The 18,258-nt window shown below is 59.3% G+C and overlaps 1 protein-coding gene across 22 annotated transcripts in view; it reads left to right on the top strand.

Annotated features, from left to right (window-relative positions):
• EXD3 (exonuclease 3'-5' domain containing 3) overlaps positions 1–18,258 on the top strand; it is an 81,738-nt gene that overhangs the window by 39,120 nt on the left and 24,360 nt on the right. For 17 of the 22 annotated variants that reach the window (XM_038548636.1, XM_038548620.1, XM_038548625.1 and 14 more), the window contains 12 exons: positions 1,044–1,097; positions 2,082–2,221; positions 5,171–5,271; positions 8,336–8,409; positions 8,512–8,550; positions 10,397–10,563; positions 10,914–11,037; positions 11,485–11,695; positions 11,790–11,899; positions 12,338–12,500; positions 12,576–12,742; positions 13,198–13,356. In XM_038548636.1, the coding sequence (XP_038404564.1) occupies positions 1,044–1,097; positions 2,082–2,221; positions 5,171–5,271; positions 8,336–8,409; positions 8,512–8,550; positions 10,397–10,563; positions 10,914–11,037; positions 11,485–11,695; positions 11,790–11,899; positions 12,338–12,500; positions 12,576–12,742; positions 13,198–13,356 (1,509 nt within the window). The remainder of the gene's footprint in view (positions 1–1,043; positions 1,098–2,081; positions 2,222–5,170; positions 5,272–8,335; positions 8,410–8,511; positions 8,551–10,396; positions 10,564–10,913; positions 11,038–11,484; positions 11,696–11,789; positions 11,900–12,337; positions 12,501–12,575; positions 12,743–13,197; positions 13,357–18,258) is intronic. The other 5 variants (XM_038548624.1, XM_038548637.1, XM_038548640.1 and 2 more) reach the window with 3 other exon arrangements.

Here is an 18,258-nt window from a genome sequence, read left to right on the forward strand (position 1 = left end):
GGAGGCGCCGGGTCAGCGCCTCAAGGGAAAGGCCCCTGGCCCTGCGCCCCCACCCCGCGCGATCCGAGGCCGGAGCCGGAGCGGGCCTTTCCCAGGCCGCTATTTTGGTCCTTTGTGTGAGCTGCGTGGGGCGGGGCGCCCGGCTGCTCCGCCGGTTATTTTTGCTCATAATAGGAGCGCGATGTATGGAAATTATTAATAGTAGCCCGGTCCGCGGTACGTGCGGACGCTCAGGGCCCCGGGCGCGCTCTGCGCCGGGTCGGAGGAGGGGTCCCTGTGGCCGTGAGTGGGGCCCCGGGGTCAGGGCCTTCTGCGGGGCCCACTTCCCTAGTCCTGGGACCTCTGCCCTCCCCTTCTCACCAGGAAGCTTGGGGTACAGAGCCTCCCTGTCTTTGGTCCCCAGGGGCAGCTTCCTGTGTCCCCCCAGCACCCACAGACCACAGCACATCCTGCTCCAGCCTCCCCTCCCCCGGGCCAGCCCACCTTCCCGACAGGCAGTATTCGGCTGGTCTTTCTGGGCTGTCCACTGGGTGTGCCCTGTGGAAAGTGCTCAGGGGCCCCCAGGGTGCCCAGAGGCAGGGCTCACCAGCCCTGGCCCCTGGCTGTGAGCACCATGACTGGCCATGCTGCATTTGCAGGGGGAGGGCAGCTCTGGGAGGTAGTGGGCAGAGTACAGTGGGCCAGCGTCTGGGAGGGAGGGGTGTGACAGAGCTCCTGCCTCTTGTCTGCCGGTCCCTCTTGGTCCTCTGTCCACTCATCAGCAACCCCTGGCCAGAGCCACCTGGGCCCAGCACCTGCCCCATGCCCCATCTAGGCCACCCCCTAGCCTGGCAGGGCCCACCTGGCTGGGTTGTTCCCACCTGCTCCATGTCAGGTGGAGTCTCGTTCACGTGAGGTGGGGGACTTGTCTGCCAAGAGGCTTCTGGATTCCAGGCCCTTGGATCTGAACAAACCCTGTCCTGTGCCCACAGTGGCTGGGAGGCATGGAAGGGTGGGAGCCCCCAACCAGGCCCATTGTCACCTGCTCCGTTTGTGGTTGTCAGGCTGCTCTGCTGGGCATGAAGCTGAAGCTACAGCCAGGACTTGATGTTGAAAAGGTGAGCATCTTTCTCATGCAAAGTGTGGAGATTCCCACTTGGATAGACCCTAGGTCTCCAGAAACATGGTTTTGTTGGGGGACATTCTCCTACCTGTGAGCCCTGGCCTTTGCTCCTCATGGAGGGGTCGGGGGTCTCAGGGTGCTGAGGGCCAAGGTCACTTGTGGGGGCAAGAGGGTGGTCACTGGCCTTAGGGGTAACATGCACAGAAGGCTGTGGCCATAGGGACTCTCAGGAGTGGGACTTCTCCTGAGGTCCCATCCTGGCAGATGGGTCCCTGTTCAGTCTGGGTTCCAGGCAGCCTGACCTATGTGGTCACATGGAGCGGGAAGGAGGTGAGGAGGGGTCTACTGTTGGGACCCCTGGGAGGGGGCTTTGATGAGGCCCGGCCCTTACAGTAGAAATGGCCAGAGTGTCCCAAGGCCGTGCTACCACCAGAGGCTTCCTCGGAGCTTCCTGGAGGCTTGGGCAGCTCAGGGCCCTTGTGGGCATGTGCCAGGTACCATGCGCAGGTTTGTCTGTGCCAGCAAGGAGGCATTTCTGGGCCATCGGGGATACTGCTCATGGTTAGTGTCCTTCCTGCCTCCCACCACAGCTCAATGAAGACAAGGGGACAGCTGATCTTCCCCAGGATCCCCCTGGCCTCTTGGGGCCTCCAGTCCTTTGTAGTGCAGATAGAATGAGCACAGAGCCCAGGACCAGGCCAGAGAGCCATGGGGCCTGCGTGTGTCTGTGCCCATGTGCACTCGGCACAGCGTGGGCTGGGATGAGGGCACCATGCCCTGGGAGCCACTTGGGAGTCACGGATGTCTGAGCCTCTGCACCCCCAGGGAGGCAGGTCACCTGAATAGGTCTCTGGTCCTCACAGTTCTGATGCTCTGGCCACTCCCTCCTCTGGGTAGGAGGTGAGTCTGGGGTCCTGGCTGGAGGGTGGAGGCACCAGGCACCTGCAAGGCTGTGACCCCAGGATGTGCTCCGTCATAGATGAGCATCCCGCTGCTTCTCCAGGACAAGGTGAACCTTGTGGAGCGTTACGTAGCTGGCTTCCCGGACCTGCAGAGGAGGCTGCTGGCCCTCCTGGACTCCTGGTGCCAGCCTGACTTTGACATCAGAGTTGTTGCCAGGTGAGCGCATGGAGGCCCAGGGGTGGCATCAGGCACACAGGAAAGCCCTGTGCATGCCCCGTGCGCGCACACATACACACACATCGGCAAGCTCAGCCAGAGAGGGGCCTGCTTCTGGAGCCCAGAGGCCACACAGGGCTGGAACCAGATGAGAGACCGGTAACCCTCTTAGATGAACAAAAATAATTCTCCATGTTGCATGAACCATTTCTTACCCAGTTTTGGGAGTCACGGTGCCTGTCCATTACTCCTTCCTTCATCCCATCACCTTGTGACCCTCACTTGTGCACGCCTGGAGCCCTTGTGGGTTCCTTTCAACTACGTCCATATATGACACAAGGATGTCACCTGCGTGTGGGGCACAGGGATGGCCATGTGTCTGGGGTGGCCACAGTGTGAAGTAGCGCTTGGAGGTCTGTGGAGGTGCCCTGAGCCACCCAGCCCTGGGACCATCCCTCTTGAGATTCAGCCTGGCTTTGGGCCCACGCCCCCGGAGCTATGGACAAGTCACTTTCCCTTTCTGGGTTTATTTCCTCATTCCTAAAATAGGACTGATTTTGCCTGCATTCAAGGGCTGTGACTTAACGTGCTGTGAAGCAGACAGAGCACGTGTGGCACCACGCCAGGACGTCTAGTGTGGGGTCATTGCTGTTACTCCATATGTGGAAAGGGACAAGAGTGGCACCTGGCTGGCTCCATTGGCGTGGCATGAGGGTGTTGATCTCCGGGTCTTGGGTTTGAACCCCACATTGGGTGTGGAGATTGCTCAAAGATATTTTTTTAAATGAGAAGACAAGGTTGGAGCAGAAGAAAATATCTGAAAAAGACACAATGGCTTCCTTCATAATAGCTAAAATGGAAACGTTAGCAGGGATGTGGAGCCCCTGCTGGTGGGGTCTGCTGTGGCTTGGCCACTCAAGTATGCTCTTTGGCACCTTTGGCCACAGCTAGACCTGTGCTAGGACCGCCTCAGCAAATCCCTGCTGGAGAAGCCCACGACACACAGGTGCATGGTCTGTGAAGAGACCTGTGTATGCTCATGGGCCCAAAGCCCCGGGCAGATCCACATGTCTGTCAATAGCAGAGCAGACAAGGAACCTGTCTGCAGCCACAGCTGGGCCTCGCATGGTGGGCCGCACACAGTGGGATGTGCACAGTACACACGAAGCATAGAGGAACTCCACACACTCAGTGTTGTACGAGATGGTCCAGACCTGAGGGTCCAGACTCCATGATCCCTTTTGTGGGAAGTTCAGCACCTAGTGCACAGTCTCTGCAGGAACCAGCCAGAGCAAGGCCGAGGGGCAAGGCAGGGGCTGAGCATCCCAGGTGAGCTGTGGGTAGTGGGTCCTCAGGCACACCTATGATCCCCGCTCCTTGCTGTGTGTCAGTTATACCTCAACACACTAGGCTTTAAAAAGTTTACCTGTTTCTGGCAGGTAAACATGAGTACATGTTATTGCCCCTTTGCTTTAAAACGAAGAAAACACTAAGATACTGAGAGGTGCAGGGACAGCAGGTGGTCAGGCAGTAGCACTTGGCAGGCTGAGAAGCTGAGCCCATGGCCGCGAGGAGCACATGAGGTCTCACACCTCCATGCTGGGAGGGAGGGCTGGGGGACCCAGACTCCATGCTGGTCAGACAGAGCTGGGGACCCCAGGCTGTTGTGTCTGGGCACAGCTGAGAACAGGGGTGAGGCTCTGTGCAGTGTCAAGTAAGCTTTCAGAACCCAGAACAGAACTCTTGTCAATAAAAAATACGACCAAGGGATGCCTGGATGGCTCAGTGGTTGAGCGTCTGCCTTCCACTCAGGTCATGATCCCGGGATCCTAGAATTGAGTCCTGCATCAGGCTCCCTATAGGAAGCCTGCTTCTCCCTCTGCCTGTGTCTCTGCCTCTCTGTTTCTCATGAATAAATAAAGTCTTTAAAAAGATAAAAAAAAAAAAATACAACCACAAAGCAAAAATGTCAGTCAAGATTTGGAGGACAAATTTGAAGATGTCTTCCCAAAAGTACAAAACTGATGAACAGAATGAAAATCAGAGAGAAAAAAGAAAAAGAAAATCAGAAATGATTAAAAGAAAAATTAGAGATACTGTCAAGAAGGCCTAACATCTAAATAATGGGAACCCCAGGAAAAAAAATAAGGAGGGGCTCACCCCCCAGGTGCCCAGGACAGAGGACAGGGAGCCAGGCCTAGCAGGTGGTGCTGGGCAGCCGGAGTGGGTGAGACCTACACTGCAGACCCTGGGCGAGCAGACACCGGATGGGGTTCCCGGAGCACCACCTGCCCCCAGCTGAGGGAGAGCTCTTTCAACTACAACGTATCCACTCAACTGAACCCCCCACTAGCATGGAGCTGACTACTGACCTCGGGTGGGCGCCATGTCCAGCTACTTCTGCAGGTGTGCTGTGCGCAGCCAGCAGGGTGAGGAGGCCCCACCTCCTCATGCACTCATGAAGGGGCTGGCCAGGTCCTCCCTCAGGTCTAGAAACTGAGGAGGTGATAAAAACAGACAAATATTACCCCAAAGAGAACGGGAGCGTGGCCTGCGCTGACTGTGTTGGCCTGCTCACCAGACTGTCACAGGCATGGTGTGTCCTGACTTGGGTGGATTGCAGACGCCAGGTAGGGGGTGACAGCCAAATGCCTCCCATGGTGAGACGTCCCTGTGAAACACCTGAAACCGAACAACCAAGAGATCACGTGCGAGTATGTTACTTGGAAACACAGAGGCAGATACTAGACGGGACAAAATTGACATGCAGGTGTCTGGAGCAGGTGAGACAGTAACGTACCGTGCTTCCTGTGGGTGGTTCTCGTGGAATCACCTGCATCTTGACCTCTGTGTGTGCATGTGTGACCCTGACAGAAATACAAGTCATAAATGTATTCATTTTAAAAAGAAAGTCATTGCCAGCCCAGAGACGTGTCTGTGTCCCTGCAGGCAGCACCCGCAGGTGATGTCCCCGAGGTTGGAGAGGCTGAGTCCCAGAGCGCTGAGTCAGCAGGTCCTGAGTCTGCTAGAACGGCATGGCCTGGACCCAGGTGAGTGGGACCCGCAGGCCCAGCGCCTGCCCACCACGGGCCCTGGACCAACTGAGATGCTGGCCCCCTGCCCTGCCCTGCCCTGCCCTGCCCTCCCGTGTCCCAGCTTTGCTGGAATGATGGCCATGTGTGTTCCCTGGTCATTGGTGCTGCATTTGGCCATGGCGTGTGCCTGTTGGCTGTCAGGATGTCTTCTTCAGAAAATGTCTAATCAGTTCCTGTGCCTGTTTTAAAATCAGGTTATTTGGGGGTTTTTTGCTCTTGTTGCAGGAGTTCCTTGTCCCTTCTGAATGCTCACCTTTCATCAGATAGGTGCTGGGCGAATGTTTCCCCCCATGCCCTATGTCACCTGTCAGTCTTGCCACGCAGAAGCTGATTCGTAGTTGATGGGATGCCACTTGTTCATCCTGGCTTACGTTTGTCTGCTTTGGCTTTTTAGCTTTTGGTCCCCCCGCCCCTTCCGCCCAGCAGGCTAAACATGAAGCCCTCTTTCCTCTTAAAATATTCCCCAAGTTTCAATAGATGTTATTTCCATTATGGTGCAGCTTTAGATGTTTTCAAGTTTCTGTTGTGGTTTTCTTTGCTGATGGGCTCATTAGAAATGTATTTCTTAGTTTCCAAACTGTGTGACTTCTAGTCATGTTTCTGGTGGGGGCTCCTAATCTCACTGTGATCAGAGACCATGCTGTGTGATGTCAGTCTTTTGGGTCAAGATGTGTGCTTAGGAAGAAATCTTAACTTCTTGTCTCTGAAAGGAATCTCTCTCTCTCTCTTTTTTCCCCCCACTTTGACTATTTTTAGGGTCATCTCTTTGTCTCTGATGTTCTGTGGTCTCACTGTGAGGAGACTCATTACAGGTTTTCTTTGTATTTATTTTGCTTGGTGTGTGTTAGGCTGTTTGAACCTGTGGACTGCTGTCTTCACTTGGTTCTGGAAGATCGGCAGGCATGATCTCCTTAAGTATTGTTTCTCCCACTTTGCTGCCCTGCTGTCCGACCCCTGAGTGCGTGTTCACCCTCTCCCCACACCATCCATGAGCCATAGCTATCCCATGGCTTCCTTGTCAGGTGCTTTCCCGCCTCACTGAGCCTCTCCTTGTCTGTGTCCACCAAACCACAAGACACAGCCCTCATTTGCATTTCGATTGTTGGATCTAGCTCCAGAAGTTGTAATGTGGTTCTTCTTCACTATTCTTCACTTCTGCTATTTCACCTTATATGGCTTCATGATGCTTGAACGCATTTCTGATTTTGTCTTTTTCTCTGGGTGTGTTGGTCACGGTTGTTTTATGGTCTATATCCACATTTCACCACCATCTCTGGTCGTGACTGGTTTCTCTGTGTCACTTGGAGGTTTAAGTGTCGTCATGTTTGCTTCTGCCGCTCTAGAGAAATTATGTAGCTTCTCTGGCCCTTGGATGAGGCGCCTCCTCCATAAAGGAGAGCACTCTTGGGGGCTTTTGCAAAGATAGGAGCACATCACCAAGAGGTTTTGATTTGTGATTTTCAGCAGCCCCCATGGTGGCAAGTGGTGCACACATGGGAGAAGCAGGAAGGTATGTGGGTGCCCGCAAGCTGGTGGTGCACATTGGTCAGGGCATCTAGGAACAAGGAGCTGCAGGCTGTACTGACAGTGGCTGGGGTCCCCACCTGACACATATGGGCCGAGTCCAGGAGACTGGCCAACTGGTGGGACTCCTGAGGCACCGGGAAAGCCACTGTGGGAAGGAGCCACCTTGAGCTGCAGAGTAAAACCAACAGTGGAGTTTAGGTGCAGAAGGTCCAAGGAGGGTCCCGGCACCAAAGACCTCTGGGGGTGCCAGGGTCCGAGGCACTGGGAGGAGGTCTGGAGTGTGGGCCACCTGCCCCTGCACGTGGGAAGCTGGAGCACTGTGTTGAGCACCAAGTAGGGAACACCCCCCCCAGGGACCCCTGTCCCTGGCACAGGGGCACCTGGGGTCACCTGTGTGCCTGTCCTAGGCACCGGTGTTCTAACACAGATGAGTCAGCAGGATACGGTTTGGATTGTTTGAATTCTGTGGCATTTTCAGGTGGTGAGCATGTATCAGGTGGTTGGGCTTGGCTTCCTATGCCTCTAGCCTTAAGGCTCTGTGCTCAGGTCTGGACCAGCAGCCAGGCTGCAACTGAGTCCTGTGTGTGGATGTGACACTGTATCGCCAAGGCACTCTGACAAGTATCCCCCCAGCCAAGTGATGCTTCAGATCCTTTAAGTTTCTGAAAGGTCTGAGGGTGAATGGCTCCTGCAGGAATGCGTTAGCTACTCTATGCCCTGCCTGGGGAGTGCCCATAGCTCCTTTCCTCGTTTGTTCCCCCCCTTCCTCAGGCTTTGTCCACTTCACCCTGCAATGTTGTCCCAGACCCCTGAGTGGCCTCCTGCGGTCTGGAACCCTCAGGTCCTCAGCAAGAAGGAGGAGGGAGAGCCCCCCATCACCAGTCTGAAGAGTAACTGGCCTTCCTTTGCAAGCCCCAACCTCTGGGCAGCATTGACCTCCAGGGTGGCTGGACAGCGACCCAGCCACAAGGCTGCTCCCCGGTGCTGGGTGTGGGGTGCTAGCAGGACAGCCACACTGTGAGAGGGTCCTGGCCAGGTCCTTGGAAGACCAGGCCCCCAACTGTCCTGTGGTCAGCATGCCATCCACCCTGCCAGGCTTCCAGGACAGCTGGCCTTAGGAGGGAGGGGCAGTAGCCAGATGGCTGGATGGCTGGCCAGGTGGATGGATGGCTGCCCTTCCTGGGAGTGAGGCTAACGGGTAAGCATCACTTTGTAAACAAACAAGCAAGACGGCTCTTCCTGATGGGCTCACCTTTCAGGGGGAGAAATGCAGAAATGAGACACCTCTGAAGGGTCCTACCCAGGGAGAAGCTGGAGCGGCACCTGGAGAGACAGCACACTGTCCCTTGTCCCCTGTACAGAGGTGGGGGCTCCAGGAGACCCCTGAAGAGGCTTGAGGCGGGGAGGGCAGGCCGCCTGTGGGGAGACCATGGGTTGGAGCCCACTGACCCTGCTCCCAGCCCTGACCCCAAGTCCTGCCTTTTCTCAACAGCACTGTGCCCCAACGTTGTCACCCAGCGGCGCCTGGCCACTCTGCGCTACCTGTGCTATAAGCGGCTTGTGGAGGTGGGTATGCCAGGCTGTGGCAGGTGGGGGGCTCCGAGTGAGGTGCTCTCCGGCTCCTGGGGCTATCACTAGGAAAGGTCACCTTGGTGCTCACTTTTGCAGGGAAGCATGTCCCAGGAGAACTGGACTGACCATGTGCAGGTGAGTCTGTCCATGCCCACCATGCCCCTGGGGCTTCCCGGGCACAAGCTGGGGGTGCAGACCCGGGGGAGGGCCTGGGGGACAGGCGGCCCTAAGACAGTGTGTGTGCACATGGACCACGTCTGCAGGCCCAGGCAGCTTTCACATCGGCCCGCGGCTGGCTCCACTCCTCTGATGTCCCTGGGAGGTTGCAGAGCAGGCAGTATAGATAGAAGGCTTCTCCCCTCCCAGCATAGATGCCGCACCTTGACCAGGACTCAGACACAGACCTTGGGTCTGCCCACCCCTCTTGGAGGGTGCAAGAGGCAGATGCTGAGGGACTGGGCTTCGTGTGAGGACCCCCAGGTGAGGCAGGGCCAGAGTGGCCAGGGATCCTGGACGCTCCGTTAGTGTACAGAGCCCCCCAGTGGTGGGGGAGGCGCACTTTGTTGGAGGTTCCACGGTGTTCACTGAGGGAATATTCTAGACCATCTTTGAACACTGTCCTTGCCCGTACCTCTGGGCCCCCGGAGGCCTGGCGAGAGGTGAGCCCGGGCCCCTAGAAGGAGGCAGCCGCCCCTTGGGGTGATGCAGGGACCTAGACAGGGTTGGACTGCACAGCCACACCTGGGTTCTGGGGGCCGCAGAACCCAGCAGGACAGCAGCCTGGATGGGACCATCTAGGAGCTTCTGTCCCTCAGGCCAGGCTGGAGGTGGGGCTCATCATGGACACCGCGCTGCCTCTGGCCCTGGGTGGAGAGCTTCGGAAGAAGGGGGCTGCACAGGATCCCAAGTGTAACATGCCTCAGAGCCATGGGCCAGTTAGTGGGGCAGGGGCCTGTCCCTTCTGGATGAATAGTCTGGTGGCTGGTGTCCTGAGTGGCATCCAGCCGGGGGCAGCACTGAGCTGCCCCCCCCCTCCGGGAGTGATGGGTGTGTGAGGTGAGTGGTGAGTCACCAGAGAGGAACGTGGACCCCCGGGGAAGGCCCGGAAGGCTGGTCCCCCCTGGGTGCCAAGGCTGAGGCAGCCGGAAGGGCAGCGGACATCCTGAAGAATGTGGAGGGGTTTCCACATATTGTCGTCCACGTGGGAACCCGCAGCCTGCGGGAAGCGGATGGCCTGAGGCTACTTGGGGGACAGAATCCCTGGGAGGGGGCCCTGCCTGGACCCGGCAGGGGCTCCTCAGAGCACATGGAGGCCCCTGGGGTCAGAAATCCGGAGGACAAGAGTCTCAGAGTCCCGGGGAGGGTGGGGTCCTGGCCCCCCACCCGACTCACCGCAGCCTCTGACCCTATGGGCTCAAGGACTCAGCCAAGATGGGGACCCTCCTTTGGAGCCCTACTGGTACAGGTGGCTGGGCCTGGACATGGGTGGGATGCCTGTGGGCCACATGGGTTCCACTCCTCCTGCGTCCACCCTGTGGACTGGGGATGCAGGACGGTCCCATGGCCCCACCTTCCCCTGAGCATGTTGGCAGCCCAAGGGTGGGGGTGAGTGGCCTGAGGTGTGAACAGCCTCAGGTCAGGAGCAGGCCCTACCCTTCAAGGGTGGAGAAGGAGCAGGGCCAGGCACCGTTCTAGAAAGACAGTACCAGTCTCAGGTCTGGGGACAGGACCAGAGAGGGCCTGGGACTTGGACATGGGGAGCCTGGGGCCAGGCAGTCAGGCGGCTGTGGACATAGGACCCTCCAGCCCCACCACGCGCAGGGCCCTTGTACGACAGCTTGGTCAGCACAGAGCTCCATTGTGGGGGCTTCTGCGGCCCTCCTTCAGAGAGCAGCCTCCGCCAGAGGTCTAGGGGCTATCAGGACTGTCGCAGCCCCTCGGGGCAGAGCCAAGCAGTCCAGCGCACCCATCTGTCCCCCAGTGCCTGGTTGGGCAGGACGAGTGGCTGCAGGAGGAGCTGCTTCGGCTGCTGGCCTCTCCCGACAACAAGGCCGCAGCTGCCCAGTGTGCCCTGGACCTCTCACTGCCCGAGGAGCGGCTGTCGGCCCCTGTGGCTACAGAGCTCCGCCGGCTCAAGCTCCAGGAGCGGTGAGCATCCCAGCTCATGAGGCTGGCGAGGGGAAAGCGCACGCCCCCCACCCCTTGGGAAGGGCCCATGAGTCATGGATGTCAGCAGTCAGGGAAGAAGGGGACATATGTTCCTGCTCCTGGGACACAGACATTACAGAGCCCAGGAGGCAGGTGCCCCTCCTGACCAGAGCCCACAGCCAGGCCCAGCACCTGGCCCAAGACACCCACAGTCTGCAGTCGGGGAAGGGGAGCATGAAAGCGGGATCCCGAGGACCCAGAGCTGCCCTGCCCCACTGAGGTCTGCTCTGGGCCTGGCCTGGCCAGGAAGCAGGGGGCGGGTGGTGGTGCCACAGCCTCTCTCCTTCCAGGAGGGCCGAGGCACCTCTGGAAGACAGAAGGGATGGTTACTACCAGCCGCCCATCAGCAGGGAGGACATCCACTTCCTGGCCTCTTGGGAGGACTTGGCCCGGCATGAGGCGGAGCTCCTGCAGGTTCGTGGCTGGCTCCAGGGACTTTGTCCACACCAGGCCCCACCAGGCCTGGACGTCCACCGTGCCCCCCCCCCCCTCCAGACACCCATGCAGAGCAGGGCACGCATACCAGCCCACTCTGAAGGCCCAGCTGCAAGTATCGGGTGCCTGCCCCGGGCACTTGGCAGCGGCCCCCCACCTGTAACATCTCCACACCTGCCTGTGCCAGGGTTGGGCTCTTGGCCTGAGGGTGCAGGTGCTCTGACTCCTTCCGTGTGGAACGAGGGGCAACCAGGGCACAGGCCCAGCCCCGGTCATGAAGGATCCCACAGGGCTGGTCAAGCCTTCCCAACTGAGATTCCCTCGCCTCAGCTTCATCCTTGAGGTCGGGGGGCAGGCTGGCCGTGCCTTCGGCCACAGCCCCGCAGCCCCAGGTGGGCCTCACCTGTTCACACCAGCTCTCTACAGCCTGGCCAGGTGGTCGGTGTGGACCTGGAGTGGCGACCCTCGTTTGGCACAGGGGGCCGGCCCCAGGCATCAATCATGCAGGTGGCGGTGGGGGGCCGTGTGTTCCTGCTGGACCTGCCTCTGCTCTCACAGCCAACAGGAGGCCAGGCGTCTCAGGCCTTCTGTAGGCTGGTGTCCCAGCTCCTCTCTGATCCCTCCATCACGAAGCTAGGTAAGCAAAGCCCTCGCCCGCCAGTGGGAGGGTGCTGGGGCAAGGCCAGGGCCCTGTCCTCAGGTGTCCATCCCACTGACGGCCTTCCCTGCAGGTTATGGGATGGCAGGGGACCTTCGGAGCCTGGGTGCTTCCTGCCCCACCCTGGCTCATGTGGAGAAGCAGCTGCGGGGCGGCCTAGACCTGCTGCAGGTGCATAGGCAGGTCAGTGGACAGGGATGGGGACCAGGACGGGGTTCTTCACCACAGGCTGGTAGGCGTCTGTGGGTCAAGACATGATCGTGGCCTGAAAGCACCTTTGCATCGGCCACCAGTCACCAGGCTCCGTGGGAGGGAGTGTCACCATGTGTCCCCATGCTTTCCCCAGAACCAGCCCTGCTTTGGATCCCTCTTAGTTCTCAGCACGTAGTTTTGGGGGCTCAGATGGTAACCCCAGAGCTGTGGACAGGTCACCGTGGCCACAAGGCCCCCCTGTACTGCCTGCCCAGGCTGTCTGTGCCCCTTTTTCCGTGCACAGGTTACCAGGAAGGGTCAAGGGCCTTCCCCAGGACAGGGCCACCATGTGAGACAGTGACGGTGTGAATGATGGCCATCCATTCTCCAAGGCAGGCCTCTCACCCTCGAGGGCTTCTGTCTTGGCAGATGCGAATAGCAGACATGCCAGCTCTAGGTAGGGGTGAGGCCAGGGGTCTGCGAGGCCTCAGCCTCCTGGTGCAGCAGGTGCTGGGCCGGCCCCTGGACAAGGCACAGCAGCTCTCCAACTGGGATCGGCGCCCGCTGAGTGAGGAGCAGCTGGTTTATGCAGGTGTGCATGCCCTCCCTTCCCCCACACCCCATGCCCCATACTCTGGGGGCTGAGGCTGACCCATGCCAACCCCAGCTGCTGATGCCTACTGCCTGCTGGAGGTGTACCAGACTCTGTGCAGAGAACCTGCCAGCTTCTCCCTGTCTGAAGACCTGGCCAAAAGCCTGAGGCCAGGACACAGCGAGAGGTCAGGGCCCCAGGAGCTGCCCCGCCTGCAGGTGGCCCCAGCCTTGGCCTGGCAGGTGAGCGAAGCCCCTCAGGGTCCCTTTGCTCCCAATTTCAGGGAGGGTCACTGTCCTTAAAACAAGGGCCTTACAAGGGGAGGGCTGTGCTGAGGCAGGCCAGCAGCTTACAAGGGGGCCCAGGTCCCTGCCTGGAGAGAAGGGAGGCAGGGCAGCGGTCAGTGTCCTGGAGGACAAGCCCGACACGGCCCTGTCCCCACACCAGGTCTCACATGCTCCCACCCAGGTCCAGGGCAGAGTGTGGCACAAACTGTGTGGCTCCCGAGCCCCCCGCCCCCAGGAAACATGTGGAGGCCGTACTGGGGGCCCATTTCGTTCATCTGCATAGAGAACATACCACTCAAGATTCTTTTCAAAGTTTAAAAAAAAAAGAAAGGGCTGAGCACTGGGCACTCAGGGATGGGGCGGGGGGGGGGGGGGGGGGGCGTGGACTGCTGAACCAAGCCACCTTGCAGGAGCCTGCAGCCAAAGAGGACATGGCCCCAGGAGTCCCAGCCAGGGCCTTCCGTGTGGTGTGCGACAACATGCTGCAGGGACTAGCCCGGAGCCTGCGCTGTCTGGGCGTGGACGTGCTGGCACTGGGCACCGATGATGACCACCGCAGGGCGGCAGAGGTGAGCGTGCCGGGTCTGTGCCCCCCACCCCCACCAGGGCTCAGGGCTCTTCTGTCTTCCTGTCCTGGGGGCAGGAGCTGCGTCTGCAGCTGCAGGGTGGGCCCGGGACACCCCTGGGTGTCTGCCAGCTGTGACCCTCCCGGCTCTTTGGGGGTGTGCCTGCCCCCACCCCCAGCCTCTGTCCTGCGGCCACTGGGGACACTGCACAGAAGGCCAGAGCCAACTTGTGGGGACTCCCGGCTCCAGGGCCATGGAGAAAATCTGGGCAGGGGGTTGGGGGAGTCCCAGGACTCAGGGGTTTGAATGTAAATGGAAAACTCTTTCACGGGTTTGTGGCAACAGAACTCACATGCAGCTCACATACCATCGGCCTCCACCCCGTGCAGCCTGGCCACGGCTTCTGTGTGTCTGTCCGTGTGGTGGTCTCTGCATGGCTGGCGTCGTTCACTCAGCACCGTGTTTCTGGGCTCATGTCTATTGTGTGCGTGTGTGTCTCTCTCCTTTTCATGACCACGTCGCGCTCCATGTAGGGGTGGCCCATAGTCCCCCTGCTGCAGACGGTCACCTGGCTGCTTCTGGCCCTGGCCTTCCGAGTCACACTGCTGCGAAAGAGCACAGACATGGCCATAATGTCACTTTCATTGTTCATGTGTGGTTTCTTTTATAATTGCAAACATTCTTGTGAGAAAGCATCCTCAAGCTAACCAGAGGGCTGGCTGTGGCTGCAGGTCAGGGCCCAGGACCCCAGGAGGTGGGGTTTGCCGGCCAGCCAGGGGCCTACAGCTTGAGGGTACCACGGTTCCCTGCACGAGGTGCCCTGGGCACAGGTGGGGCTGCCACGTGGGGCTCAGCTCCCCTGATCCCTCTAGCACACACAGGCGGGTTTTCGTCACGCCGACCCCATGAGTGAGGAAGCTGAAGCCAGCAGAGTGGGGGGACCTGCCCTAGCTGCCTGGTGCCCCCTGGGTGCCGGAAGGAGGGGAGGGCTGGGAGAACACAGGCCCTGCCTGGCTGGAGCCTGCACCTCCTGGGCCAGCCCCTGGTGCCCATGACAGCTGGGGGGCTCCCTGCCTGGCCCCTCGTGGGCTGGCCCGGTCCTGGTATCCAGAGAGAAGTGGGTGCTCATGCCCAGCCTGACCCTGGCCCCCATCCCTGTAGAGGACACCTGTTTCCCAACCGGGGAGGGTCTGAGACCTGGGTGGCCAATTGGGCTCCTCAGGACCCAAGACCAGGGTTATCAGTCAAGGAGTTGAGGAGCCAGCGAGGAGGCACAGGGGAGCCTAGCTCCCTACCTCGGGTGTTAAAACTACCCCAGGTGTGACTTCACACAGCCTGACAGCAGTTAAAGATATGACTTACCGATTGACCTTGAAACAGAGATTACCCTAAATTGCTGGGGTGGGCCCCTAGGAGGAGGGAAGGAGCCAGGGTCCTGACAGTACCTCATGAGCCAGAAGTGGGTTCTACCCCAGAGCGTGGCTGCCAGCACCTCGATTTTGGTGTAAGCCCCGAGGGGGAGCCCTGCAGCCATGGCGACCAGGCCACCACAGGGCCATGTTTGGGCTTGTGGGGAATGTGGCACTGCCCTGGCACATGGCTGCAGACACGAAGGAGCTTTGAGAATGGGTCGTGGCTGGGGCATTATGACGGGGGCCTGGCCAGCCCTAGAGGCCTGCGAGTGGATGGCAGCAAAGGTCAGCCACGGGGTCCGGGACATGCAGCCGAACCACATGGCACAGAACACACAGACTCTGAAGTGTCGTGGGAGAGATGCCCAGGCCTCCCTGGAGGCCCAGGAGGCGGCCCTCGTGGGTGGTCCTTGTCTGGCCGCCCCGCCCTGGATGTGTGAGCCCCTGGCCGCGTCCTGGTCCTGGACTCCTGTCGGCCGTGCGGTTTCCAAAATCCCTTAACATATTTCTATTCAGCCCTTTGATCTAAGCCTCTAACAAATTCTGTGTTTCCACTGGGGTCTGCAGGGGAGGAGGCTGCATGCTTGTTCGCTGGCCAGTGGGGTACGTGTGTCCATTTAGGGCACCTTCTTTGTGGCCTCATGGGGGCAGGGCCCTCAGGCTTGTTCTGCAGCAGGACTTCCTGCATCCCCCTGGCTGTTTGGTGTCCTCCTCTATGGACGCCCCCCTGAGTCATATGTTTCCATGTCAAACCTCTGATTAGATGAATTATGTGTTTTGTCCAAAAGCAGGTTGTTGGGGACACCTGGGGGCTCTGTGGGTCAGGCATCCGACTCTCAGGCATCCTGATTTTGGCCCAGGTCATCATCTCAGGGTCATGGGATCCAGGCTGGGTGCTGAGCATGGGAACCTGCTCTGGGTTCTCTGCCCCTCTGCCCCGTCCCCTCGCACAGCTGTCTGGAAGTGAGCAGGTTGTACAGAAGAAGGCCCCATTTATACCTCCCGTCTTGTGCACTGTTAACACACTGGCAGACATGTTCTGGAGCAGAAAGGACAGTCTGCAGCCAAGGGCCCAGGACATCAGGGGTCAGCTCCCTGGCACTGTATCAGGTGCTTGCCAGTCTCTCTGCCCCACGCTCAGGGCACATCCTGGGGCCTCCTGCCGTCTCTAGTCACGTGGAGAGGACAGGGCTCTCATCAGGTGATGGGAGATTCCAGTCTGGTGGGACGCGGAAACACAGACCAGCTGATGTGTCACAAAAGCAAGGGGTTTACATCAGGCCAGGGACGGCCCTGCACACCTCAGCCCCCAGCAGAACCAGAATCCCAGGAGAAAGTCCACAGGCTGGTCACCACTCAGGGCCCATACTGTTCCCGCCGACTGCAGATGTGCCCAGCCCGCTCCCCCTTGCGCCTCCGATGGGCGCTACTGCCCTGGGCAACACTCACTGGCACACTCGATGATCCCCAAGTGGCTCCAGAGGACAGCGTTCAGGATGCATCCTCTGAATGGGGCCTGGGGCTCTAGGCCTGGCCCTCCGGTCTGCACCATGAGGCATGGGACAGTCATCACCACAGTCCCTGCGGCAACGGGGCAAGTTACTCAACACATTGCCTGCCCGGGATGCCCGTAGTTGAGAACCGGTGGGAAGAGGAATGCGGGGTGAGCATACATCACTGCCCCAGGACATTCTTAGCAAAGGCACAAGGACGTGGGAGCAGCTGGCTGCTCTGGCTGAGCCAGGCAAAGTGGCAAAGGAAGGAACGGGTGTGGGCACTGCACTTCCCGCTCTGGGCCGCAGAGGGACAGAGAGCTTCTGCTCGCCCCGACGCCACCTCGGAGCAGAGAGAACAGGCAGCCAGCCCCAGGCTTTCCTGCGGCGGCGTCACCACCTGTGTCAGCCCAACCATGTCGCCAGGCCTGTTGCTGTGAAATCCTATTTCACGTAACTTAAGTTGCTCTTCCCTGGCGATCAACAGAGTGGAGCCGCTTTTCCTGTTCATGAGCTGTTGGCACCTTGTTCTGGGCCAGGCCTTGTGAGGAGGCGGGCGGCGCAAGGCCCTTACCCAGGCCTGCGTGCGAGGACTCACAGGCCTCAGGGGGGGCGTTGTGCTTCTGTCCGGGCATCAGCAGTCCTGGCGCTGGCCCAGCAGAGGTGCCCATGTGCCCAGCCTCAGGGCCAACCTCAGGCACCTGGCAGCCACGGCTTTTCCCAAGAGACAGAGACACAGCGCCCACGGCCATGTGTCCTTGCAGCCCAAGCAGGGGGCTCCTGGGGCCCTGAGTCCGGGCCTGAGCGTGACTCTGTGCCGATCCTGCTGCTGAGTGGGGGGACCCGGGTGCTAGCAGACTTCAGCTCACGTACCCCCCAGTGCCTTGGGGAGTTTGGCTATTCATTGTGGCATCTAAAGGGTGGGGGGAGTGCAGGTGGGTACAAAGGTCCACTGGGACCTGCACCAACCATGCATCGTGGGAGGTGGCGACACATCTGTAATTCTGGGGCCTCCATCCACCTCGGACATGGGGTGCGACCTCGCCACGAGCCCCTGTACCATGTCATCAACTCACCCGGGACCCAGCCTCGGCGTGGGTCACTCCCTGGACACCTTGTCCCACTGTCCTCAGTCCTGCAGAACTGGCGTGGGCTCCTCAGGGCTCCCCTGACTGCCGTGCCACCTTGAGTGGCGCTACTTCCCTTCCTTCCTTTCCAAACCTTCTGCTTTTTGCCCTTCCTGTCACGTCCAGTCCAAGTTGGAGACGTCACTTGGGAGCGGCAGGGGCACGGGTCTCATCCCATCCCTGGGGCCCAGAAGCCCTGGCACAGTGCACATCTGCCGCTGCTGGGATGCCCATGGGGCTTGGCCCCTCGTGTGTGTCCACTTTGGCATTTCTAGCCTGGACCCCCTGCGCTTCTGGGTCAAACCGCCTGGCCCAACACGTGGCCCGCTTCCTGCACCGCTGGCTCTGGCTGGACAGTCCTATTTGGGAACCAGGGCAGCTCAGCAGGAGCGCATCCCCCACCCCCATCACCTCCTTTCCTGGCCTCCGGCCTCCGGGTAAACAAGCAGAGGAGCCATCCCTCTCTCTGCAACTTTGAAGAACATCTGAATTATCTTCCCCTCCAGTGCTGGCTGCCTTCCTGCAGGGCTTCCTGGCCTGATGTGTGACAGGAGGGAGTTTCTTGGGCTGATTCTCTTCCATCTAATGATTATAGGATCATTTAGCTGTCTGCATCTTCTTGAGCCACTTTTGGTAATTTCTGTCTTTCTCTGGAATGTGTCCATCCTGCCCACCATTCCAGATACATGCGGCTATTGGTATTCTCTCTCTGTGAGTCCTGCCCGGTGTGTGGCTCTGTTCACACTCCACTCTCACTGGTGCATACTTGTGCTCCATCTTTTCTCTTGATCTTGCAGAGATTTGTCAATTTAATAAGTCCTTTCAAATTGGGAGCATTTGGTTTGTTGATCCTATTGCATTTTTGTTTTCTAT

The sequence above is a fragment of the Canis lupus genome, chromosome 9 (assembly GCF_011100685.1).
Source record: "Canis lupus familiaris isolate Mischka breed German Shepherd chromosome 9, alternate assembly UU_Cfam_GSD_1.0, whole genome shotgun sequence".
In the NCBI taxonomy this organism is placed as follows: Eukaryota; Metazoa; Chordata; class Mammalia; order Carnivora; family Canidae; genus Canis; species Canis lupus.